The sequence below is a fragment of the Lithobates pipiens genome, unplaced genomic scaffold, assembly GCF_037356315.1.
Source record: "Lithobates pipiens isolate NorthernLeopardFrog02 unplaced genomic scaffold, aLitPip1_a1.2 Scaffold_18, whole genome shotgun sequence".
NCBI classification, from domain to species: domain Eukaryota; kingdom Metazoa; phylum Chordata; class Amphibia; order Anura; family Ranidae; genus Lithobates; species Lithobates pipiens.
In genome coordinates this window covers 485,540,809-485,567,400 of record NW_027507758.1, presented here as the reverse complement: position 1 = coordinate 485,567,400, position 26,592 = coordinate 485,540,809, and the positions used below count along the sequence as shown (strand labels likewise).

General features: G+C 42.4%; 1 protein-coding gene across 1 annotated transcript in view; it reads left to right on the top strand.

The window, feature by feature from the left end:
• Positions 1-25,948, top strand: part of EFHD1 (EF-hand domain family member D1) — a 41,336-nt gene extending 15,388 nt beyond the window's left edge. The window contains exons 2-4 of the mRNA XM_077488492.1: positions 6,339-6,486; positions 17,566-17,700; positions 23,724-25,948. Coding sequence (XP_077344618.1) covers positions 6,339-6,486; positions 17,566-17,700; positions 23,724-23,855 — 415 coding nt within the window. The 3' untranslated portion in view covers positions 23,856-25,948. The remainder of the gene's footprint in view (positions 1-6,338; positions 6,487-17,565; positions 17,701-23,723) is intronic.
• The last annotated feature ends 644 nt before the right edge of the window (positions 25,949-26,592 follow it).

Below are 26,592 nucleotides of genomic sequence, written 5' to 3'. Positions count from 1 at the left end.
GTCTTTAGCTGTCTGCTATGCCATCCCAACACCCTGCACTCATTGGAGCACTTGACTGTGGAGGGGGCGGGAGCGGCCAGCCAGTCGTTCGCTGAGAGCCTGAGCTGGGTGCTGGTCCAGGCAAGTGGGCGGATCCTGACTACATTGTTGCGATTTTGCTTGAGCCTGGACTAGCTCTGTGACATCAGCCAGCTTTAGTCCACTGTCTGCTGAAAACGGGTCACAGGAGCGCAGAACGAACTGCCCTCCTGTGATCCACAGAAGTCCAGCAAAACGAGCTGTAGTTATCCTGTAGATCGAAGGGGGGCAGGCTGGGGGTGACTCCAGTAAACCATCACGTGGACTCCATCTAAGGCAGCTCAATGACCTTTAATTCGAGGAGACCTTTTTTTTTTTTTTTTTTTATTTCTCATGAGAAAATGAGTGACCATGGAGTCCTAGACTGGTTGAAATGTCGTCATGTTGATCAATATCCATTGTTGGGTTTTTTTTTTTTTGTTTCCTAAGGCTTCTTGCACACTGCAGCTTGGAAAGAAAGCTCAGTACACCTTTTTTTTTTTTTCCCCCTTACAGAGCTAAAATACAGCCAATTAATTGTAATGTGCCTAAGCACACAGACGCATAAACAAGCGTCGTGCATTGCTCAGTGTAAAAAAAACAAAAAAAAATGCGCTTGCGCACTGTGTGCAAATGACCATTTTACATATTGTGCAGAACAAAAAACGCAAGAATGTTTTTGCATGAAAATTTTGCAAATGTATGTGTGTAAATGCATACCAAAAAAAAAAAAACGGCTGAAAAGTAGATGCTCATACAGACCGTGTGCCAGAGGCCTAAGATGGGGGAAAAAATAAATAAATCTATGCTCGGCTTTAATACCGTCCCTTGTGCTGATTTATAAACAAAAATGAACAAAACTCAGACTTTACGCATGCTCAAGACACTGTTCTGCTACAGTACTAAATTCCTGTGTGCAAGTACAGGCAGTCCCCTAGTTACTAATATCAGACTTGCAAACAACTCCTACTTACAAACGGAGGGAGACAACAGGAAGTGAGAGGAAATCTACCCCTAGGAAGGGAAATTCTCTCCTGTAAGAATTATTATGGGGAAAGGGTGTCTCCTCCACTGATGCTTTATCACCAATCCTTGTTTCTCTGACAACCCAAAATTTTCAAAATCCAATTGTCACAGGGACAGAAAGTGAGGTGAAATCTTCTGAACAGGGGCACAGACAGCAAAACAATGCCCGTTACCTACTGTGCACTAGTCGCGCAGCGCTTTTTTGTATGGCCCCGTTATGTTCTGGGACACACATGCCCCAGAAGGCAACGAGGCCGCTCGCCGAAGAGAAAGCGGTGCCGCAGAATAGGAAGGGGCAGATTAGGAAGACTGCCATAGCAACAGGGGTTTCTGGTAAGTTTAAAAAATAAAAATTTTTATATATATATATTTTTTTTTTTTAGGGTGGTCCTCCACTTTTTAAGAACAAACCTACAGTCCCTATCTTGTTTGTAACCTGGGGATTGCCTGTATGGGTTAAACAGCATGATAGAGCCCATTGCGTTTTTTAACTGGTGCCCTTTATTGTGATACAGTCACTAAGCATGTGGTTATGATATAATTGAGTTTCCAGACCTTTGTCACTGAAACTTAATTATTAACCGTAGTAATGCTATCCTTGTTGCAGCTCTCCAATACCTAACCAGGCCTGGTTATTATACACACATTGTGTTTATCCCTCCTTCCTTATTTGGCTCACTTCTGTTAGTGTTGGAGTTCTCTTCCTCGATGTGTAGTTTTTATATGACTGATCAAACAGTCTGGAAGTATAACATGACTGTGTGCTGCTGGATGACGCAGACACAGAGCGCTCTATACGTTTCAGCATGCTACGACTCTTGTCTATAAATGGACTGTGTGTGTTCCTCTGATACCAAGCCCTCCTCCTATCACATTGCTTAATCTTCCCCTTTCTACTTCCACCCTAACACACAACCATCAGCCCATCCACAATCCATGTGAACCAAAACTGTTTCCCTTTTTCTGCTCCGTGCTATTTTTAGCTCTGTTCCCAGAGTACTCTGTTTCATAGTTTTAACTCTGGAAGTTTAGCAACCAGGGGATTCAAATATGTAAAAAATGCAAAGCAGAGAAATGCAGAGGAAAATGCTAGCCAAACGTGATCTTCTAGGCCTCGTTCATACTGGATTTTATCGCTAGCTGCAGCAGATTTCTGTGGCTGGATTTACATGTCAATGCGGCTGTTGCTCCCTGCGTGTATTTGCATGTAATCACACATGCAGTTTGGGACAGTTGATCGCCCTTGGATGTAAACAGATTACATCTGTCCCTAACCTCAGGTAATCACTTTATATGGTATTACAAGTGGACACCTGTGGCTGTTGTCAGCCTGTCATTTCTTCAGGCCGAGCGGTCGTAATGCTCTGTATCTACCTATGAATCCAGCCACAAGATTGCACTGCTGTTTTCTTGCTACAGCTGGTAATAAAATTCCATATGAATGAGGCGTTAAAGTGGTTGTAAACCTCAGTCGTGGAACCTGAGCAAAGCACATATCTGTATTGTTTACTTGTCTCTCTCCAAAGCTCTAAGTGTCTCTTCTCTCTGGTGCTTTGTTCCTCTGTTTATGAGTCTCTTCTGACAAGTGTTCCAGACGCATTTGTGCTCGGGGGGGGGGGGGGGGGTGGCGGGAGAGCTCAGAACGGAGCTGGTCTATTCAGAGCACAGTTCTTATGCTGTGTGGATGGTGAAGGGGGGGGGGGGGGTGTCCCTTTCCTACAATCGGCTCTCATACTAACTGCAGCCTCTCCACCCCCTTCTCTGTGCACCCTACAAATGAACAAAGATTTTTACCATGATCTGCCTTTTTTGAAGGCATGTAAAGCAAGTAAAACCTATGTAGGAGGATTTGTTTAATCTCTGTGGATTATTTTAGGCTGTTCACTTTACTGGGAATATGTCGGAATTCACAACCACTTTAATCTGGTGATACACTAGTGGAATTGATGTAATGGTGGTTCACTTTTCTAATCTTTAATGGGGGGGTTAAATCATCAAATGTATGTAATATATAATCTAAAATCACAGTTGTGCTCAAAAGTTTGCATACCATGGCAGAAATTATGCAATTTTGACATTGATGGTAAAAATATGACTGATCATGCAAAAAACTGTCTTTTAAGGATAGTGATCATAGGAAGCCATCTATTATCGCATAGTATTTGGCTCCTTTTTAAGATTATAATTATAACAGAAATTACCCACATGGCCCTGATCAGAAGTTTCCATGCCCTAGAATGCTTGTCCTTGGTACAGACACACAGGTTAGAATGGCACTTAAAGGTAAATTTCCCACATCTGTGGCTTTTTAAATTGCAACTTGTGTCTGTGTGTAAATAATCAATGAATTTGTTGGCTCTAACGTAGATGCACTGCAGGCTTGATCTGAGCCATGGGGAGCAGAAAAGAACTGTCAAAAGACCTGCGTAACAAGGTTGTGAAATTTTATATAGATGGTGGGGATATAAAAAGATATCCAGAGACTTGAATATGCCAGACAGTAGTGTCCAATCACTTCTTATTAGGAAGTGGAAATTTAAGGATGTCTTGCTAAAAAGCCATGGTCAGGTAGACCAAGACATTTTGAAGCAACAACTGCCAGAAGAATTGTTGGGAATACAAAGAAAAACTTACCGGTAACCTCAGAGGATATACCTCCTGGAAAAAAAATGGTGTGTTTTTTTTCAAGGAGTACAATACAACGTTACTTGAATAAATGAGCTGCATGGTTGAGTTGCCAGAAAGAAGCCTTTACTGCACCAATGCCACAAAAAAGTCTTACAATATGCCCAACAAGATCTTGGCACGCCTCACAGCTCCTGGCACACTGTAATCTGGAGTAACGAGACGAAAATAGAGCTTTATGGTCACAACTACAAGTGCTGTGTTTTGGAGAGGGGTCAACAAGGCCTATAGTGACAAGAATGCTATCCCTACTGTGAAGCATGGTGGTGGCTCATCAAAATTGATGGCAAGATGAATGCAGCATGTTATCGGAAAAGGTTTTTTACCTTCATTCCTTTTATGTGCATGAGAGCCTCCCTCCTCTTTGGCTGAGACAACAGCCATTGGCTCCCGCTGCTGTTGGTCAAAGCCAGTGAGGGGAGAGCAGGGGGTAGGGCCGAGCCATGGCTGTGTGTGAATGGCCATGCAAAGCAGCAGCTTTGGAGCAAGCATGCTTGTTGGCAGGAGGGAGGGGCCAGGAGCGCCAGCGAGGGACCTGCGAAGAGGAGGATCTGGGCTATTCTGTGCAAAATCACTGCACAGAGCTGGTAAGTATGAAATATTAAAAGTTTTTTTTTTTTTTTTTTTTTTTTTATCACTTTAATCTGTAAGTAAAATATTGAGACATTGACATGGTACTTCGACAAAATTAGTCGAGTACATGAAGGCACCATCAAATATACAAGCGAGTGATTTTTATACTTTCTCAATCAAACAAAATTCTACAGTTTTAAGGCTAGCTTAACTCAACAAGGCTAACCTATAGACAGGTGGTTATGCCATTGTTCTCAGAAGAGAAGAGATCTGGCTGTCCTCACCCCCTGAATACTGGAGCCTCTGCAAATCTGTGACCCGCTGGTGCACGGTGAGGAAATTGTGTAATCAAAATCCATCAGATTGCAGAAATATTTTTACCTGCTAGATAATGTGAAACTGACCATATGCTAACAAATTTGTTAATCTCCCACTGAGGCTATTGTATTCTTAAAGCCAGTGCTGGCAGCTGCCAGAATACAGTTGGCACTGCCAAATGGTGATTCTAGCTGATCGCTGTTCAACCAAAAAAATATTTTCTTGACTCCTTCCTTTATTCAACCAAAAAAAAAAGAAAGTCAGATGGTAGGGTGACACCGAAACCACCCACTGCTTGGATTTCAGCCGGTTCATCGGATATGGCCGAAATTCAATCAGTGTATGGTAGGCTTAACTTGTACCGGTGCTTCTGACATTCTCACATGCTCATTTGAGCATGCAAGTTGTCAGTCACAGGAGTTGCTGGTTTTGGTGGACACCATAGACATTTTCCATCTCTAATTTGTTTCGGGAGTCCATTATCGCCTTCAGGTTGCTCAGATTATGCATGTTGGTGCACCTCCTCTTTCTGTTATAAAAACACAGCTTTGTACAGTAACTAAGTCATGCACACCTAGGCATAATAAAAGTGCTTGGAGTTGTGATTCTTATTTTTCCTTCAGATACTAGTAGCTCCTTATTTTATAGGTCTTCTGAAGTTCAGTGTCTAAAATTGTGGCATACCATATTCCAAGCATCTCTTATCTGGAACACTCAGAACTGGCGGTTCACTCATGTATAGATTGCATAGATGCCTGGGAGACGTTGAATTGTCTGACAGCCCTGTGTTTTCTATGTCCATATTTTATCCTGCAAAGCCCTACATTTTAGAGTTTTCATACTGGTGGCTGGAGGGCTGTAAAAAAACGGCTGGCTAAGCTGTAGTTTAACTGCCCTTGGTAGCCCACCATAATTCTGACATTTCCGCCTGACAAGGCTCTACACATTCCGCAACTGCAATGCTTTGCTTTTACGGCTTTTGCATTTTCAACTTGGGTTGCCGAATTTTACAGGTGGCATTGCCTGTCAAACTGGACCAGATCAATTGGACTGCTCCTCAACCACAAGTCCAATGCTTGGCTCAAAGTTGCAGCCCAGTCTCTCAATGTATCATTTCCATTTGGTAAAAAACACATCGGGAGGCAGCAGTAAGGCCTCCTGAATGCCTGCCAAATGCTGCTATACCACTATCTAAAACTCATGTTTATTGCTTTTCAGAGGGCAGTAAACTTGCCGCCTGTCTGAAATTGCTCAGACTGTCACTACTGAGGGAAAACTAGTTTGGAGTGCCATATAAAGCATAGAATGCCTAACTTTGAGATTTTAACATACACAACCTTCCATTAGGGGCAAACGGGCACCATCCATGCTTCTGGCTGTCCCTCTGATCTACATGCAGGGAGCCAGATGCATGGATTCTAATGGGGCTCTAATAGGCTTCAGAAAAGAGTGGGCTCAGGGCAGAGCACTGTGCCCGCAGCCCACCAGTTGTGTGACCATAGCGAATGTACATTCGCTATTGTCACAATGATTCTACCTCTCAGCCAACCAGGAAGCGGGTCCTGAGACCACTGGCTGCCACTGCTACACAAGGGTGACAATGTCAGACTTTTTAGTGGGGTTTTGAGATGCCTTCTGTCTTTGCTTCAAGTGTGTGACCTTTAATGCTTCCTCTGCAGGTATGATACAGGACGCGATAACTTCATAGACTTAATGGAGCTGAAGCTGATGATGGAGAAGCTGGGAGCTCCACAGACACATATAGGGTTGAAGAACATGATCAAGGAAGTGGATGAAGACCTTGATAACAAACTAAACTTTCGAGAGGTAACCCTTTTTCTTTTATTTACACTTCATTTAAATCAGTTAATTACATGCTAAAGCAAGTTTGATTCTTACACATGGGCATCTTCTGTGCAAAGAACTGTAGGCTCTGCTGCTTTTACATTTTGTCTGGAACGTTTAACGGTTTGAATGGTTAAGGTTGAAATTCGATATTAAAATGGTTTTAAAGCCTAAACATATTTTACCTATTAGGTTGAGGTCAGGACTCTGTACAGGCCAGTCAAGTTCCTCCACTCCAAACTCGCTCACCCACGTCTTTATAGACCTTGCTTTGTGCTCTGGTGCAAATCATTTGGTGGAAGGGGAATTATGTTGTGGGGAGGTTTTTTCGAGGGTTGGCCTTGCCCCCTTAGTTCCAGTGAAGGGAATTCCTTAAGGCGTCAGCATACCAAGACATTTTGGACAATTTCATGCTTCCAACTTTTGGGGATTACCCCCTTCCTGTTCCAACATGCCTGCGTACCAGTGCACAAAGCAAGGTCCATAAATACGTGGATAAGCGAGTTTTGATGTGGAGAAACTTGACTGTCCTAAACTCAACCCGATGGAACACTTTTGGGATGAATTCAAACAAAGACTGCGAACCAGGCCTTCTCGTCCAACATCAATTCCTGACCTTAAATGCGCTTCTGGAAGAATGGCCAAACCTTATCATAGTCGCACCCCTAAACCTTGTGGACAACCTTCCCAGAAGAATCAAACCTGTTATAGCTGCAAATGGTGGGCCATCTCCATATTGAACCCTACGGACTAAGACTGGGATGACAATAAAGTTCATGTAAAGGCAGGCGTCACAATACTTTTGATAATGGTGTGTGTATATTGCCAACCAAACCATCCTCTTTGCTTCCTCCCAAGACCCCCTCTGCTCCCTAGCTCTCTCATGGCCTCCTCCAATGCTTGCGTTCAATTTTATTGACGTCTAATGCCCGGATGGGGAATCTTTTTTTTTTTTTTTTTTTTTTTTTCCTTTTACATTTGCCCTGTTTTATAACCTTGACACCCTACACCAGTGATGGCGAACCTTGGCACCCCAGATGTTTTGGAACTACATTTTCCATGATGCTCCACTGCACTGCAGAGTGCATGAGCATCATGGGAAATGTAGTTCCAAAACATCTGGGGTGCCAAGGTTTGCCATCACTGCCCTATACAGAAAAGCAAGGTTAAATCTCCAATGATGGCAGCCATCAGCATCAATAAAACCAAAATTTGATGGGGGAGTATAACCCTTCCGTTTTTCTTATGATGCGTGTTTCTGCACTCCTTTCTGTCCAGCATTGGCAGGGAGAGCAGTGAAAACTGACAGAGCTCAGAGATATGCAGTACCTTCAATTATAATGTGACCCTGTACATTGAGGCTGCATTCACACCTCAGTGTTTTCAGCTCATAAAATGCCTAACAAGCAAAATCCCGTTCAATTCAATGGCATCTGTTCACATCTGAGCATTTTGTCACCTGAAGCAAAACGCCTGAAAAATGCCCTCGGCTCAAAAAAAAAAACATGAGCTTCTTTGGGCCAGATTACAGGCTTTTTTTTTTTTCTGCCTTTTACATTGGTGACCTGAACCAAAACTCTGCAAAATCGCGTGACTTTGAAACGCTCAAGTGGGAATGCAGCCTTAGGCTCCATACACACTATTAGATTTTCTGCAGATTTTTGTCTTCAGATTTACTAAAACCATATAATATGAGGTCAAACCTTTTTAGAGTTTCAAATTGTATACAATCAGGCAGGCCCTTCAACTACATGGATTTGGTAAATCTGAAGACAAAAATCTAATAGTGTGTGTGTGTGTGTGTGTGTGTGGGACCTTGGACAGGTAAGGCAGTAGATGGCCCTTAGATCAACTAGACAGTTTGTGTTGTAGTCTGTTGTAGTTGTCGTTCTATGGTAATAGGTGCTGGCTCTATTTTAGGTATAGTGATGTCACAATTTCTAATCACACCATTTATGTGCTGTGACTGAAATGCCTCTGGTTGGTGGAGATCTCCTACTTTCATAATGACTCATGTCACTAGATATTCAGTAAATATAGAGGAAATGCTCTGGGCCATTCCTCCTCCATACCAGACGTCTTAAATCTTTTGAAGAGAAGAAGAAATTTTCTTTTCATCTTATGTCCAGTCTCGTGTTACTTTTTTTTTCTTTTTTACTTCTGGTTAGTTTTCTTTTCACCAACATTATTTTCTAGCATTTCCTGCTGTCATAGATCCCCAGTGGCTACTGGCACAGTGTATAAACTGGACACTATACAAATTAGAATTAAACAATATTGGGTGTTTATATTGAAGTATATGTCAGTTTAGTTTTATGAGGATTGGATATAGTATGTGTGAAACAATATATATGTAGCACTGACCCCCGAAGGAGCTGCTGGTTTGATTGGGCTTACCGTTACCTTCTTCTCCTCCTCGATTTTGTGTCTAGATGGCCCAGTAACTTTAGAGACTGACGACAGATCCACATTAAGGGATTTTTCTATTTGCAAAAAACATAGACAACGAACAGTCTCTTGAAATAGGATCAGAGGGTTAGGAATAAAGTTCAGGTACTCTTGGTGTCAAAGTCAATAACGAAGGACTTTCTTACTTTGACTAAATCCAGAGAATAGCCATTCACAACTAGATGTTCACTCAAGTTAGATAGTCCCTCTCTCACAAGGCCTAGCAGCCAACAAGGTACTTACTCAGGAACAAGTCTCTGCCACAGACGTTGTTGTAGAACATACAGGAATATGTCTCTGCCACAGACGTTGTAGAACATTCAGGAAACAAACACTTTTGTAGAACACTCGTGTGACACTTGGATCTTTCAGCCAGCTTGGTGATACCCATGATACTGGATTCACTTAGGTACTTCAGCCTTACCAGGCTCTTGCTAAGAAGCCAACCTGTACATAGCCTTCTTCTCAAGAGTCCTCCCCTGGATAGCTACAAAGTTACTAGGCCTCTCCAACTACCGGAGATGGCACCGGACCACCTCGGAATCCTTCTTTAGTTTCCTTGCCTCGGGCTAGCCAGCCCCAAGACAATAAGTCTGGTGGATCCGCACCCCAGGCCATAGCCTTCCTGGGGGCTGGTCAGGAGGACCAGGACCATGAAGTCAGAACATACTTCTGGACCGGAACCCCGAACCACGTGACATCCACATCTTAACTACCCTGTCCCAGAAAGCACAGCAAGAGTGACCCTCCCACTGGGTGGGCTTCCGACAGAAGGTAACCTTAAAGCACCCAGCCAGACTGTGGTTCCATGCCTGCCAGAAGAGACGGTGCCCCCTGTGGCCAGGCTGAACATCCAATAGTCCAGTCAGACTGATGCTGAGGTCCAAATTTTAAACAATTGTACCCAAACAATACTACAGTTCAGGTGTAACCTTAACTTTCAAAACGTATAGCGCATGCTCTTCAGGAGCCGGTGCTACATATACTATTGTGCCAAATTGGTGTTTGTTTGTTTTTTTTGTTTTGTTTTTTTTAAGGGAATTTTATTTTTATTTTTTTTAGGTTTTGAAGTGTGGTGTATCTAACATTTTGGGGTAGCACAGTTAACTTTATTTTATATTTCCTGCTGTCATAGTAGCACAGAAAAGTGCTCTTGCATTGTCCCCGTGCTGCAAGGGCTAAATGCTGGTTTAGGTCTAGGGGGGACATAAAAAGCAGTTTTACGTTTCCAGTTCCCCGCAGCCTCGCTTTAGGATGTAACGCTTGGCCGTGCAGCCTCTTCTCCCCTATGCTCTGGTGGTTGCACATCATCAAGTCCAATGCAAAGACCATAGACCTGCGTTGAACATGAGGATGCCAAAGCAGAGTCCACTGCTGGAATGTAGGGGATTAGAGGAGAGTGCCGCTAGTCCAGGAAGCAGAGGATTAGGTAAGTAATATGGCTTTTTGACAGCGGCTAGAGTCCTAATCCCTTCACATTGGAAATCTTCAGTGGTGCCTACTTTGGTTGAATGTGTACTGGAAATAGATTCGCTCATGGATCTGGAATATTTTCTAGCGGTGGAACACCATAGCCTGGAGAAACATGCTGGGCTACCTGGATTACTTGGCTGGCAAAACATCTTATTTTATTTTTTAATTTCTTTGTTTCCGGTTAGGTTTCAACTTGAAGCTAAGTTTGTTTCATTGTTAGTAGATTTGGGGATCTGTATGGCTACCATGGGGTGCCTGGGTACCCCACTATTTATAAGTATAAATCTAGAGATTAAGTGGCTATTTTGTATATGTCAGGTTATTGGAGTTTTCCCAAATCTTTATATGTTACTATGAAAAAAGTTTTTTACTCATATTTATTTGAATTTCCCTGGCTTTTAAATATTAAAATAAGATTTAGGATTTGTAAAGGCAGAAGCGGTGACATTGGCTGCTGTCAAAGTCAGTTAACCAATCGGAAGAGAGGGGTGGAGCCGAACAGCAGATCCGTGTCTGAATGGACACAAGGAGCTGCTTGCTGTGGGGCACTCAACAGGAAGGAGGGGCTAGAAGCGGCAAAGAGGGATCCGAGAGGAGGAGGATCTGGGCTGCTCTGCAAATCCACTGCAACAGAGCAGGTATGTTTAACATGATTTTTTTTTTTTTTTCCTCTTAAACTCTTAAGCCATTAAAAAGAGAAAAAAAAAGCTTATTGCAGCCCCCTTTATTTGTATTTAACCCTTGTAGTGCAGGGACCGCTCCACTGCAAGAAAACATTTTTCCTTTCTCTGATGATCAGCTTTAAAGTGGAGCTCCACCCAAAAGGGGACGTTCTGCTTGTTTGCCTCCACCACTGCCACGTTTCTGCACCTTTTGGGGGGGGAGGGGAAAGCAGGTAGCTTGTTTTGACAGGTACCTGCTCCCACTTCCGGCTGATCTCAGCCAGAAGTTCGCCGCCCCCCCCCCCCCCCTTCCCTGCTGCTGGGCCAATCACAAAGCGCAGCGTGCACAGTAGGAAATTGGCTGTGAAGCCACAAGGCTTCGCTGCTGGTTTCCATTAGCAGAGGTGGCGCAGGTAGCACCCAAGAGCTGATTGAAAAATCGTCTTGGCTGCATTCCCCGCAGAGGTGAATGTCCTAATATTACAGTATTTGTAGCTGCTGACTTAAATTTTTTTTTCTGAAGGCACCTGAAGCTCCTTTTTTAAAGTAGAACCACTTTGCTACGATTGCTGGGGAGAGAGAGGACCTTGTCCCACCACTGATTGAAGTGAATTTTCACAATTTATCGTGTGAACGTTCTCAGCTCCTCTATGAACTCGACCTCATCTTCAGGAAACCCAGTTCTGCTCAAAAGCCCCAGCTATTGCAAACCCAAAGGGATAATCGTATCCACAAAGGATGGAGACACAAAGGACTGCATCGAAATATAACGCCAAAATTCTAACAGATAAAAAGCTGAGCTATGGCTCGGGTAATTTATGCACACCTGATGCAGACATGACCGTTTTTCACTGCATTTAGATTGTAAAGTGGCACTAAAGCAAGATTGACTTCACTTTCCTTGCTGATTGCTTCCAAAATATTAAAGTAACATCCCCAAAACACTTATATAAAACTGTCTACTCCCCCCTGAAATATAGTTACTTATGCCAGAGAGAATTCAGATTTTTACTTCTTTAGGCTCAGACACGGTGTACATTGTATACTATATATAACCCTCGCTGCCCAAGGCTCTGCGTGGGGATGAAGGCTGCTACTGTGCCATCCTCCCACATTGAGCCTGAAAGAGGTTTTGTTAATCATTTGTACAGGGCTGAACCCTAACCTACAAAAATATTTTCTAAATTCCAGTATCCGGTCAGTGAAAATTATCTCAAAATATGCTAGTCTGTTTTATTACAGTATACAACTGCTCTAGTATGTCATATTAGGAATCTAGCATGCTCCCAGCTTGCACACAATACAAAACCTTATGTATTTTGTAAGTAGTATGTTAGTAACCCAAGAACTGTGGAAAAACATAACACCGTAATAAAAGAAGGAAAAAATCTTTCAGGGCTTGTTCACACTTGCTAAATTACTGATGCTCAGCAAACGCTCCTATTGCACTTGTAAAGCGTTAATATGGGCGTCAGACATGCGTCAATGAGCTTTAGCATGGGGCATTTTGTAAGCATTAAAACTATCCCTATGCACGGTTTCGTAGCATTTGATGAGCGTTAAAACTGCTCCACAATGGAAAGTGACAGATTTTAATGTTCCGCAAACGCCCCAAAACCACGGCAAAAACGCCTGTCAAGCGTTTGCAGAACGTTACCATAGACTTGAATGGGATGCGTTGAGAAGCTTCAATTTTGAAGCTATGCTAACTATTCATGCATTTGTAATATGAACAGCAAAATGTGCTCTCTATTGATTCTTGTGCATAGGTGTTTGAGGGGCATTTTTAACACGTCAAACATCTGTTCTTACGCCATTGTGATCTCAGCCTTATTTGTCTGCGTTTATCAAATGTTAATTTTAAGAGAAATGGGGTATACAGAATGTATAAATAAAGGGAAGGGGGTACATTACAAGCGCCATTTATCTAGGCTTGGGATTCCAGGTCACAACAGGACCAGTTAAGAATACAGTAGTTACTTGACCATGTAACTCACAAGGTGCATGACAGATCTCCAGGGTAGTGGGACTGATGCAGGGGGAGAACTATTTCTACCACATATTCATCAAGAGCGTTGATGTTGCTGCTGTTCTTTGTACAAAAGGACCCTGGGGGTTACAAAGCATGATGAAGAATGTTTTTGAGGCTGTAGGAATGTGAGAATATAGTTTTTGTCGAAGGGTAATACAATCTGGTGGTGAAGAGATGTTTCCAAAGACCAGCCACGTTTATTGCTATAATTTCTGTAAGCCTGTTAATATAGGTGAAGTAGAGAAGGTCTTGCACTAGAGATCTCTGCAATGGTATATTGCGAGTGAGACTGTTTGTGTGGGCTTTGGAGATGTCTCCTACACATTCTTTACTTGGGGTGGGCTCCACTTTGATTGAAAACCTTCCTGAAAACTGCTTTCAGTACTTCCCATTGAAATGGGAGAAGTCACCTTGGTCAGCTAGGAGTTTGGTAACTGGTCACTACTGCCAAACCAACTCCCCCCTTTTTTATTTATTTATTTTTTCTTGCATATATTCTCTAAACGTCATAACAAGTATTTAGCCACAAATAACCTATTAAAAAAACAAACGAAAGACAAACAAAGAGAAAAAAAAACACCTCAAGCAAATCGAATGACTGACTGTTCCATATCCTGCCCACTGTAGTATTCTATGTATCTGTACCTATATAAAAAGTTACCTCTGCCACCTGTAGTTTCTTCTCCACCCACTGATTAAACCCTCTACCTCCATTTTCTGTCTGGTAAATTTTACTATCCATAGCTACTCTTGCCCACCCTTCTAAAGATCAGCGAAAGCCAATGAGGATGGGGCTAACCGTGGAACCGAAATCCATGGTTTCCACAGTTTGTACAGGTAATTGGGTATGCCTGTTACAATAGATCAGTTGTTCCATCAAAATGTAGTCGTGTACCTGAAAGCGCCATTCCTCAAAATAAGGTGCACTCAGAGATATCCACCTAAAGGGCAATTGGCTTTTGTGCTATAAACGGTAATCTGCTAACTGGTATCAGAATCTCATGGAGCATAAGTTCCTCATCAAGGTAGCCCAACAGGCAAATTTTAGGGTCCTTATGTATATATGTATTAAAGGTTTCATTAATTGTATTCACTACCTCTCGCCAATATCTAGCCAGCTTAGGACAATTCCACATCATATGTATTAAATCACCCACTTAAATAATTTTGATTGATGTTCTATATACCCTGTATGTTATAAATAATTGTGTCAAACATTGTGCTGGTGATGGTGAAATTAGGGGTACCCTTTCTAATATTTGCCATGTATCACCTGAAATATCCCCTATATCTCGCTCCCACCCTCTTCAGTAGTAATGGAAGCAAAACCTCCCCATGATGTTTATATACTTCTGAAGGTAGGCCATCCGTACCCCCTGCCTTATCGTTAGGGCTTTCTGATACTGCCCTGACCAGTTCCTCTAAGGTCAGGGGGGCATCAAGTTCCGCTTTAGGATTTATCGACCAAAGAGGGGAGTTTTAGTGGATCTAGAAATTCTTCAAATCTTGTGTTGGAATGTTTTAATTTTTAACATGGGTTACGATATAAAGAAACAAAAGATCATAGGATTTCATTCTGATCTTGAGAAATATCTCCCCCTGCTGTACGAATAGCTGAAAATGTATTTTAGTATTTTCCTGAGACTTTGCAAGTACGGATAGCATTTTGGCCTGTTTTTTCACCTTCCTCAAAACTGACATCTGGACAAAAAGCCAGACCACGCGGCCTTGTTCATAAAGACCTGTCTGTATAATGATTGTGCAGCCTTCCAAGCCCCATGATTAGTGACAGTGGGGTCCTGAATATACTGAGCTTCTTTCTGCTGCGCCTTAGCTGCTAACAGGGATTCCCGTTCCCAGCTGGCTCTTTTTATAAACACTTATGGTTTTGAGCAAAAGTCCCCTCAAAAAAGGCCTTCATGGTATCCCATACCACCTGTGGCGAAGCCGAGTTGTCATTAATATGAAAAAATTCCGCTAGGGCCCGATTAGTTGAATCCCCCTGATGTTGAATTCTAATCCAAAAAGCAGGGACCCGCCAGTTAGTCCTAATTTTAGGCTTAGTCACTGTCTAGTGTTAGAAATGGTAACAGAGCGAGAGGTTCAGAAAGGGTTCTGATGATGGTGGGGAAGCTAAAAAAAGATAGGGAAGGGGGTGTTGGTGGAAAAGTTGGGGAGTACAAAAAGGAATGTGAAGTAATGGGGAGTGAAAAAGGGCATTGGAATAGGGCAGGAGAAGCTGGGTTGTAGCAGGGAGGGGAGGATATTTAGAATAAAGGTCTAAGTTGCCTGAAGTGCCAATATTTTACAAATGGGCTTTTTACTGTTGGAAGAAGGTCTGTATCTCCTTGAGCATTCTCCTGGATTCAGATATAATTCTGTTGCTTTTTCCATTTTCAAGATCATCACATAGCAGGAACAGTATGGTTATGCATCCTGTATGCGATTAACTGTTGCTGCAGAGATTGTATTGTGGCAGAGAGGGATGAACAAGAGCAATCCAAGTCAGTAGTTTCCAATGTATAGATTAGACAACAGATCGTAGAGACTACGACTTTGATTTGCAGCTAGCTTCTACCTGTAGGACAAAGTTCTCTATTTTTGAGCGACTTGATATGGCTTGATATAGCCCTTCCAATCCCCAAATCCTCAGGAGTCTGTCGAGGATTGATATCCAGAGGAGAAAGCGGAGGCTGCCAACTCTAGAGCTGTGCTCATGGCAGGGATCATCAGCTGGAAATTGGTGAGCAAGAATTCTGTCACTCAGTCGCAGTAGCGGATATAGCAGGCAGTGGAGGGTCTGCCTTCTTGGGTATGTCAGGTTTGTGGCCAGACTGTCCTGAAGGACACAGGTATGCTAGGGCACAGTGTTCCTGCTGAGGCATGAGTAGTGTAAAAGGAGATGCTTCTACCTCTGCAGCCCATGGGAGTTGGTGTGTCGGAGATTAGGGGCTGCTGGATTGAGCGTTATCACAGGCTGCAGCAGAAGCTCAGCAACTATGCATCCATCTATGCCATGTGCTAGGCAGGTTCCCATAGTCATCTTTTAATGCATGACAATCGGAGCAGAAAAAGATTGGCTGCCATGGGTACCTTAGCCTTGGAGAAAAAGGGAGTTTCCAGGTTGCTGCAGACTCAAAGCTACAGAAATATTTCTATCTGTCTTATGTAGCAGGTGTGTGTAGCAGTCAGAACTATGATGGGAAGTGCACTTTGATCTGTTTGTCTGACTTCTGGGGGGTGGCAGGCCAAATCCTGAGATAAAGCAACAGACACACAACTGTACCCCTAATTTACACCCTATCCTTTTTAACCACACCTTTTTATATTTTTCCAATATAAAGGTGTGGTTCCAAAGGTGCATGCATATATTTGAATAGTCCAGCTGCTTTCTCCTATAAGAGCAAAACCGGGTAATTGTTATCACTCTGGGTCAACACTGACCTCTATTGAAGAACCTCCTTTTTATATTCAGTTTGCTTTCAACATCTTAGTCACAAGATTTGGACCACATATAGTCTAATTAGGGCTGACATTTTAAAAATAAAAAGTGGGCAAATCGCATTCTTTATTCCTACTGACCACATAAATGTCAGTGATGCAGACTGAGCAAGGTGAGCTGTGTGGGAAGCTGTGTGTACACAATAGAGCCTCAGTACTAGGCACACAGGAGTGCCTGATAGCCTGATGATAATAGACACAAGCTGCCAATGTACCAATGTGGAGAGTCTACTTACCAGTGTGCCCAGCAATACACATAGGACTACTGTGATGTGTGTAATAAGATCGTGGGACTGAGAAGGAATAAAATCTGTTGGTTGAACAATGGGAAATGATTGATGTTTGTAGTGTAAATAGGAGACGGGGCTAGTTAATTTTAATGCAATATAATATTTTTTTTTTTTTTTTTTTTTTACAGAAGGAATTTTAAAATTGGATGGAGGAATGCTTTGAAATAATTTTAGGTTGACATTCTAAAGAGATTTTAAAGTTATAGTTAGGTGTGGCCAATGAGCAATGCATTAAGTAGCACTACCCACTGTGAAGTATGGGGAAACCTGTGTCTGTTGGGCTTTCTGCCAGCTGTTTTCCAATGCAGGGTTGTTCTTGCCCAGCTGGCAATATAAATGCATACAAGTTGTTGGTGGATTATGTGCACTTGATAGTCTCAGGGAAAAGTAGACTTCAATTTTAGGTGGAAACTGACATATAAATGATTTGGTCAGAATGAAACCACATGATTGTGGTCACCTTCATAAGTTCTGTATGTTGCTATGGACCTATCTAAATATTTCAGAGCTCTTTTTTTTTTTATTTTTTTTATTTTTTTTTTATTTTTATTTTTTTAACATAATATACTTATGGTATGCTTAAATGTATTGCGCATGTGGTCTGCCTGACATTTTGGAGATTCTGAATTCAAATTATATTTTTTTTTTTCCCCAGTTTCTGCTAATATTCCGCAAAGCTGCAGCTGGGGAGCTGGAAGAGGACAGCGGGCTAATGTCGCTAGCCAAGCTCTCTGAAATTGACGTATCCACGGAAGGTGTTAAGGGTGCCAAGCACTTTTTTGAAGCGAAGGTAGGCTTAAATAACAGAATTGAAAGGGCAGGGCATAGATGGAACTATGACTGAGATAAACCACTGTTCTCAGTAGTTATTGGAAATAAACCAGCACAAAATAAGCTACAGTATTTATATTGCAGATAAGGTTGTTCATATTGGGGTGGGGGGTGAGAGGGGAGCGGACATCATGTTTCATATATTAACTGTGTTTTAAAATGTTCCCTGTACATTTAATACTCCCCCAAGATATCAGACAGTTGGCTCAGTGTAGTTGCTTGTTTAATGTAGAAATCATAGCAAATAAATATCCTGTCATACTATAAGGCAGAAGCCATACAAAATTAGCAAAGTCTTTTGCAGATACTGTGCCCAAAGGCAATCCTTCACAATGAGACTAGATACCCTGCTTAGGTAGAATCTCACAGAGTTGGAGAATTTCATTCTACAAATTGGAGTTTGGGGGTAAAGGGTAGATTCTTGGTGGTACAGTGACAGACATGGGCTCCTTAATCCTTACACGGCTACCTTTTTTAGGTGTTTGGACATTGGCAAAAAAGTACGCCTGTAGGGACATCAACACATCTAGTGTGCAAGGTGATTTCTACAGAGAGAGGCTTACCTTTTTAACTATGGTGGGTTCTTTCTCATGACACGTTGTTTATTCAAGGCTCCTGCTGCACCATAGCCATAATGGCTCAGAATGCAGCTTTGCTGTCCATTGACTCCTTGGCAGATCCTTTGGGGGACAGTTCTCAGACCCCACTGGATAAAAGAACTAGGGTTGGTCTGTAATGTTGCTGCCATGCACTGGATTCTGCTGTAGGTGCTCCTGTTGGCAAATGGTGCAATGTGTGGAGTTAGCCGCAGGGTGTTTTACAGGTCCAGATCTGCAGTCTGCCTCCTAAAGGGTATAAAGCCATGGGAGAAGCCATGATGGGATTTATCCTGTTAATCCTGCCTATAGGATAGTCATTGGCGAGTAAAGGGTAGAAGCCCTTTAAACATTAAGATCAGGGTGCCCCTTTTGTTGCTCTGGATATTTTTTGAGGTGTATGGGAGTCGCTGACCACCCTTCTGGTGGTGGCAGCTAAAAGCCACCAGGGGTGGGTTACCTTTTTAAAATTGACACACTTTTTCACGGTTTGTTTGCTGCCCCTATGTGGCGCCAGGCACTACCTGTGCAACCTTGATGCCTGCTGCGCCTTCACTGCCTCCCTTTGCAGTTGAATTACTATGGTGGAAAACTCTGCCTCTTTGTGGGCTAGATATTGGACTGGCAGTACCTCTGGGCTCCCTCTTGATGGCAGATTATAGCTGCTAATGCATTACCTGGGTTTTAATGTGTGGCCTACAAGCGCTTGGTATTGAGGCATTCCCCTCTTTCCATAGCTGTAGAAATCTTGAGTTCCCCTCTGGGGACAATATTCACAAGCATGGCAGATCTAAATGGCATAAGCATTGCTAGCTCAGCTCTTGGCTCTAGTGGTAAATGTAGTTTGTCCACTCGAGGTCCTAGTACCCTCTACTCTGACAGTTGCCCCTTGCCTTCTTATGACCATTCTGCTGGGCCATCTGCTACACCAACTTCATCTTTTCTTGCCTAAATAGGAATTGTCTGCCACAATGTCCGATTTTTTATTGGCAGATTTTGTGGTAGTATCAAAGCCATGTGCCCCTTCAACCTGCCTTTCTTAATCGGTCTTTGATTTTTGCCCTTGAGCCTGACATGTTTACCTGAGGTAAACCTCAGCATAAGAATACCATAGCTAACCTGAATGTACTCACCCTATGGTATCCAGCATGGAGTCCTGTGAAATGCCTAATCCAGCTAACTTTCCTGGTCCACTCGCTGGTAGAGCCAGTCCTGTATGGGGACTGGCCTTACCCAAAGAAGATTTTTACTCTGAATCGCTTTCCTGTTGGGGAAGGTTTTCTGCAACATTGGGTAGTCCTAGTGGAAAGCTTGGTTAGTTGAAGCTGCCTGTAAAAGCCACCTCGCTCCTCTGCTGAGGCACTGTTCATAAAGGATGTCACAGAAGGAAAGCTCCTCTTCAGTGGCTTTCACTTCTTCAAAACGCAGCACACTTGATGGCTATCCTCCCAGCTTTTTCTATAAAGCCAAAATTGAGCCCTATCTTATGGCAAAACACCTGGACCAAAAAGCCTATCAAGTTAACCCCCAAGCCATCTTTACAGTTAAGGCGTGCCCCCACTCTTAAGAGCAAGGGGCATGTCGGTTGTTATTTGCATTCCTCTGGGTCAGAGGTTTCCCTATGGATTCAATCCAGTGGTTTCATAGGGATACAAAATAAAGTCTAACACCTGATAATTCCCTCAAACAACCAAAATTTGCCCAAGGACAGTCAGATTAGCAGACTGCCCTGAACCATCTCTTGTGCCAGAGTGTTTTTTCTGGTCACTCAGGGGGACAGCTTCTAAAGACTTTATTCAAAATGGTGGATGGTACCAACACCCAGTGGGAGTATATCTACTGTCCTGGACCTAGAATCCTTAAAAAAAAAAAAAAAAAAAGTAGTACCCTGTGCATGGAATCTGCAAGATCAATTATTGCCTCTCTGAGACAAGGGGAAAACTTGGCATCAGTAGAACTTGAAGATGCCTAGCTCCATATTCCCATTTACCCACCTTTATCATTGCTTTACGAGACGAACACTTTCGGTTTTAGCCTATCCTGCCCCCAAAGTATTCACAAAGGTGCTTGCACCCCTACTCTCCCTCTCAGAGCATCCAGGTTAGTGTACCTAGACAACCTTTTTCTGAAAGCGGATTACCCAACTGAAAGCCTGAAAAATCTGAATAGTCCTTTTGGATGTTTGAAGATCATTTTTATAGAGATTAATTTTTCTAAAAGATTCATCTCCATAAAAATGATCTTCAAACATCCAAAGGACTATTCAGATTTTACAGGCTTTCAGTTGAGAAATCCGCTACCAAAAGTGTGCCTTCCAGCCTTCCTTTCTGTTAGAATACTTAAGCCCTATGCTAGACACAGCCCAGGTAAAATTTTTCCTTCTGGGAAAACTGCTTCTTTCTCCTAAGATCAGGCTCAAACCTTGAGGTCCAAAAGCTGTCCCTCGGTGAGATGCTCCATGAGTCCCTAAGGCCACATGGTTGTTCCCTTCACTCAGTTTGACTCAATGCCTTGCCAACACAGCACTCCGCTGGTCTGGAAGAAACATATTCCATCTCTCAACTTGCCTATGCTGTTCAGTTAAGCATCGAACTCTAAAGCTTGATGGATTGCCAACCCAGGCTAGGAAATGGGAAAGTTGTTTTTCCCACATGTGTGGAAGTTTGGAACAGATGTCAGCATCACAGGCTTGGGAGTATTGTTCCAATCTCTTATAGTTCATGTAACCAGGGAACCAAATCTCCTTTGCAACATTTAGGCGCTCAGAACAATAAATCTGTCTCTACGCCATAAGGGACCCTCCCTCCTCAGGATATCCCTATCTGGGTACAATCGGACAGTGCCACGGCAGTGGCCTATATCAATCACTAGGGGCATTCCAGTTGTTAGGAATTAAGTCTAATCATCTCCTGGAAGGAAAGGGACTGTCCAGCAATCTCTGCTGTTCGCATCATGGGATTGGACAATTGAAAGGCAGGTTTGCTCTGTCATCATTCTGGACCTAGAGGAATGGTCCCTTCATTCCAATATCTTCAACTGCCAATATCAGAAATGGGGGAATCTAGATGTGAACATCCTGGCCTCTCTATTCAACAAGTTAGCCCTGTTTGTGGCCAGGACCAAGGATCCTGTAGCACTAGTATCAGTTTCTCTGGTAGGCCCATGGAATTCTATTCGGCTTAATATATGCCTTCCCTTCAGTGCAGAGAATCCTTAACTGTTTTGCCACATAAAGGAGGGGAAGGAATCAAATTCTCTGTACCTCAGACTGGCCCAGAAGGAGATGAGCCCTGATCTCTTCCAAACAGGTCAGACCAGCGGTCTCAAAGGCACATGATCCATCTTGCTTCTCAATTACTGGCTCTGATGGCATTCATGTTGAAACGGTGGTTTTGAAGGATATCTGTCATATTGACATTACGAATTGCCGAAAAAATCTACTGTATTTGGAAATACTTTTTTACCCGGAGGGAGCACCGGCATTTAAACCCTAGAGGCTATCCTGTACTTCACATTACAGCCAACCTTTGGCTTCAATTTTACTAAAACATTTTTATTCAGGGTGTTTACTTAATCAGCATGTGTCAGAGTTTGTTGCTTTTTCATATAAGGAACCCTTGCTAATTCTTCACAAGGACAAATCAGTCTCGTGTGCAGCACCTTTCTTTCTACCTAGAGTATCTGCCTTCCACCTTAATGAAAACATTGTCCTTCTTCATTGGGCCCTGTTACTAAACATCCCAAGAAAATTACTTTCCATTGTTTGGACTTAGAACTATCTGAAGGCCACAGCCTGTAACTGGAAAATGGACCCTTGCCAACAGGTCCTTGAAAAGGATACTCTGCTTACAAGTCCCCCATTTCTAAATGGACAAGGCTAATCGTAATAACTTGCTCTCTAAAGGATGAGATACTTTCATTACCCTTACCAGCAGACTGGTGGGTGTTTGCTATGCAGTCTGAAATCAAGTCTTTTTCTTTTTTCTTTTCTCCTTTTTCTCTCTCCCTCCCTCCCTATTGGTTGCTACAAAACTGAGGCTATCTGGGGAATGTCCCTGCAGCCTTTTTTTTTATTTTATTTTTCTGCCCAGGGTCTAATTACCTCAAGGTAGCTGTGTATATAACCTAGTTGTGATGATTTAAAGATCTGTCCTGAGTGCTGTGTACACCTAGAAACAGATTTTTCTGATAAGTCGAAAGCCTTATTTCCCTTCTATATACAGTAGTACCTTTTTTTTGTTTTTGTCCTTGTGCTACTGCAAGGGTTAAAATACCTTGCTTGAACCACTGTTCTTGCACACAAGAAGCAGCCTGTGTCTCCATCTGTCTGACACACCTCTTGCACCATGCTACTCTGGGAGCTATAGTGCTATTAAAGCTTAACTCTAAGATTACTAAATTTTAGAAAAAAAATCCAATTGGGTTAAGCACTGGTCATTCATTCACAGGAAGTCTTGTAGTTTACTGAATAGGTGGTTTCCTCTGATGTGGAGAGCATGACTTCATCTGCCCACCTCTCCACCTTCAATCGGAGGAAGCTTTGTATTCTTTAATAAAAATACAGGCCTTCCTATGAATGGCTCAGTATCACTCCACTAGACTCTATCTTTGTTCTGGGAACAGGACAGGAAGTAGTTGTACTACTGCCATAACCCAGAGCTCTATGTTGTATGTAGCTAAAGCTTGTATAGTTCTATAAAGCATCAACAGTCGCTGCATCAATTAGTAACAAAAATAATTTGATTAGTGGAGTCTTAGTATTGGAGTTGGGCTTTAATTGGAGCACAAGTGAGGGTTGTTGGACTACTTGACCCTGGTTGCTATTTATGTGTGAGCAATGGTCCAGCTCTTCAAACTCTACAAGATATTTTAGCCCTTGCTGTAGCAGTTAAATAAAAGGACCTAAAGTAGCACATTTAGTACAACATTATTATTTTTTTTTGTTAAACTAAACCTCAAGTGAACACACGTGCCTATGAACACACACAAAAAACATGCACTTGGGGTAGGTCTTATAATCCCTGTGCCTGACCAGACAAAGTAGGACAGTCAAATCGGGAGGCACCAGTTTCTGTTCCAATGAGGAGATCCCTCAGGACCCCCTCATACCAGCAGGGGTACTCAAGCCAGAATGATGGTGGAGCTACTAGACCCTGATAAGAACATATACTACACTTGATCTTAGCCAAAGGGCTAAGCAAACGGGGTTCAGTTGGACTTTAAGAACATGATCTTTGGTACCATTGCTGTAAACAGTAAGCATTTTGTTAAACTTGTCTGACACTTCTCTGCACTTTAGTAATGGAGATCTTGGTAATGATGGATAGAAACCCTTTATTTTTTCATTGTCTAGAGCTCATTGTACATTATTGCATTATGCCCACAGGTCCAGGCCCTGAATTCATCAAGCAAGTTTGAAGCTGAGATTCGGGCAGAGCAGGATGAGAGGAAGCGACTGGAGGAAGAAAAGAAAAACCGCAGAGCTGCCTTCAAAGAGCTGAAGTCTGCATTTAATTAGTTTCTGACCATTCCCTAATTCTCATGTCCGGTCTTGGTCTTAAGTTGTTTTAAACAAAGCACAGCCCAAGGCTCTGGCACCTTGGTTATTCTTTACAGTCAGGCCTAGTCTCATACATGCAAGTCCTGCTGAGGCAGAGAGCTTAGTCCCTTGTAATACTTTACTGCAAGGAAATCTTGACATGGGCCAAGTCAAGAAGCTGAGAAAGACCTTTTAACTCTTAAATAGCAATTTGAGCTTGCATATATCCTTCATCCCTAGTTCAAGTTGCCCATTCAAAATGTGCCTTAGGTAATTGCTGCTAGCTGGTTAACGCGCTGCCTTTAATTTACCCGTTTCTGAAATTTTTCACTTCAAAAATATTTGTACATTCTATAAATTATATATTTTTAACCATTCCTTTTAATGATGTCCATTGTTAAAAAAAAAAAAAAAAAAAAAAAAAAAAATAGGTGAACTTATCCCTGACCCTGCCTCACTTAAACCTGTATTAATAAAACCCCAAAATTACAGAATGCTAAATGTTTAAACATTCCCTGTTAAAGATCAGCATTTCATTCTCACCATATTACTCTATCTGCTGATGAAATGAAATCTGCAAGGTGAGAAAAGCAGGTTCCAGACTACATGGGCCAAATTTTTGCAGGCATCTAAACTTCTTAAATATTGCCTTGCATTGCTCTTACTGATGATCTCATGTTGCCATATATGTCTGTAGATTCCTCTTCGTGGTTATTTGCAGTCAGCGTAGTGGGACAATCCTGGCAGTATGCTGTCAGAGGGCTTAGCAGGGCAGGTGTGAAAAAAGTTTGTGCCAGATAATACAGCAGTCCAAGCCTATCAAGGGTACTTTTTTAGCAAGTGTGTGGCTGAAAACTTTACAACAATCTTCCATGTTTATCATATTTTGTGTATTATATGCTGCCTCTGGAATACATCTCATTTACAAGCATGAACCAGTTCTACAGGATGTCGTATGAACACAGTCCTCTGGGTGGTCGATACTAAAAATAGTGATATGTCCGTAGTATTTAAACGAAAGCCTCAGACACGCGGTTCGATTGTTGGCTGGGGATTGTCTGTTGACAGACTGTCCTAAAATTCTTACTGTTGGTATGCTCCTTTTGACAGTTGTCCAATTTTCGACCAACAAATGTTGGATGGCAGGATAGTAAATTTTTGGCAGACAATGGCTCCATGTCTGATTTTTGTATGGTCCGTACACAAATCCGTCACTCAAGTCTAAAATATAAACACGCATGCTCGGAATTGATCCTCACCAAACACGAAAAACAAAGCAGAAGAGGCCCAAAGTGCGCTCACGAGCTGAAATTCCTCGTAGTACATCACTGCGTTCGTGTTTGTGGCATGACAATTGTGTACCGTTAGTATGCAAGACAAGATCCTGGCACACGCCCTTTTGCCAAAAATTAGATGCTCAGTTGGCCAACAATCGTACTGCATGTACGAGGCTTAAGGCTATGTTTGGCCAGAGCAATATGTACTCTGACAGGTGCAATCTGTTGGACTAAGGTGTACTGTTTCTCTAGCTTTGTAGAGCTTCAGGTCTAATGGGGCTTTAACAGTTCTTGCAGTTCATATGAGCTGGAGAGCCTCAGCTTGCCTGACACTATATTATACTTGTGCAAGGGTAAGCAGTTCCTTGCAGTGTTAGCTGCTGAAGGATAATGGCTTTTAATTTCTAAACCATGTGTATGTCACCCTCTAGAATGACAGGAAAACTGCATAAAATGTGGTCAGTCTCCTCTCTACTGATTTATATAGGGACCTTATCAGTCTGTATAGGAGAGAATCGTTCAAATGTGAAATGTTGATTGAAGATTAGAATCTACAGCTGCCCCGCCCTTCTTGTGTGCTGATCATGATTTTGGCAGACCTGGTACTTTTTTAGCTGTTAATAATTGTTCCTTGTATCAGGGCCTGGTGTTACTAGTGGTAGCATACCTGACCCCATCCTGGGACCGTGTGATGTACACTTGGGGAAAGCTTTCCGATGTTCAGTCATACCTGTTTTGGCTACTATTGTATACTCATTTTATATAAAAATAAATATGTTTTACTAATAAAAAAAATGTGTATATGGTGATGTGATTCAGCAATATGATTAATTTTTCTGTCATTTTGCCCTGTGTGCTTAAGTTTAGCTACTAGTTGGTTGCACACCAAACATCGCCTTAAAGGAGAAGTATGGCCAAAGCTATTTTGGCTACACTTCTCCTATGGATCACATGAGTGCAGTTTGTTCTCCATTCCTGTAACTCCTTTTCAACCAACAGCAAGCTTAACCACTTCAATACAGGGCACTTAAACACCTTCCTGCCCAGACCAATTTTGAGCTTTCAGCGCTGTCGCACTTTGAATGACAATTGCGCGGTCATGCTACACTGTACCCAAATGAAATTTTTATCATTTTTTTCCCACAAATAGAGCTTTCTTTTGGTGGTATTTGATCACCTCTACGGTTTTTATTTTTTGCGCTACAAATAAAAAAATTACCGAAAATTTAGAAAAAAAAAGTTTTTTTTTTTTTTTTTGTTTCAGTTTCAAAACTTTGTAAAGAAGTACGTTTTCTCCTTCACTGATGGGCACTGATGGTGCTACACTGATGGGCACTGATAAGGTGGCACTGATGGGCACCAATGTGGCACCAATGAAGTGGCACTGATAGGCGACACGGATGGGTGACACGGATGGGCGACACGGACGGACACTGATA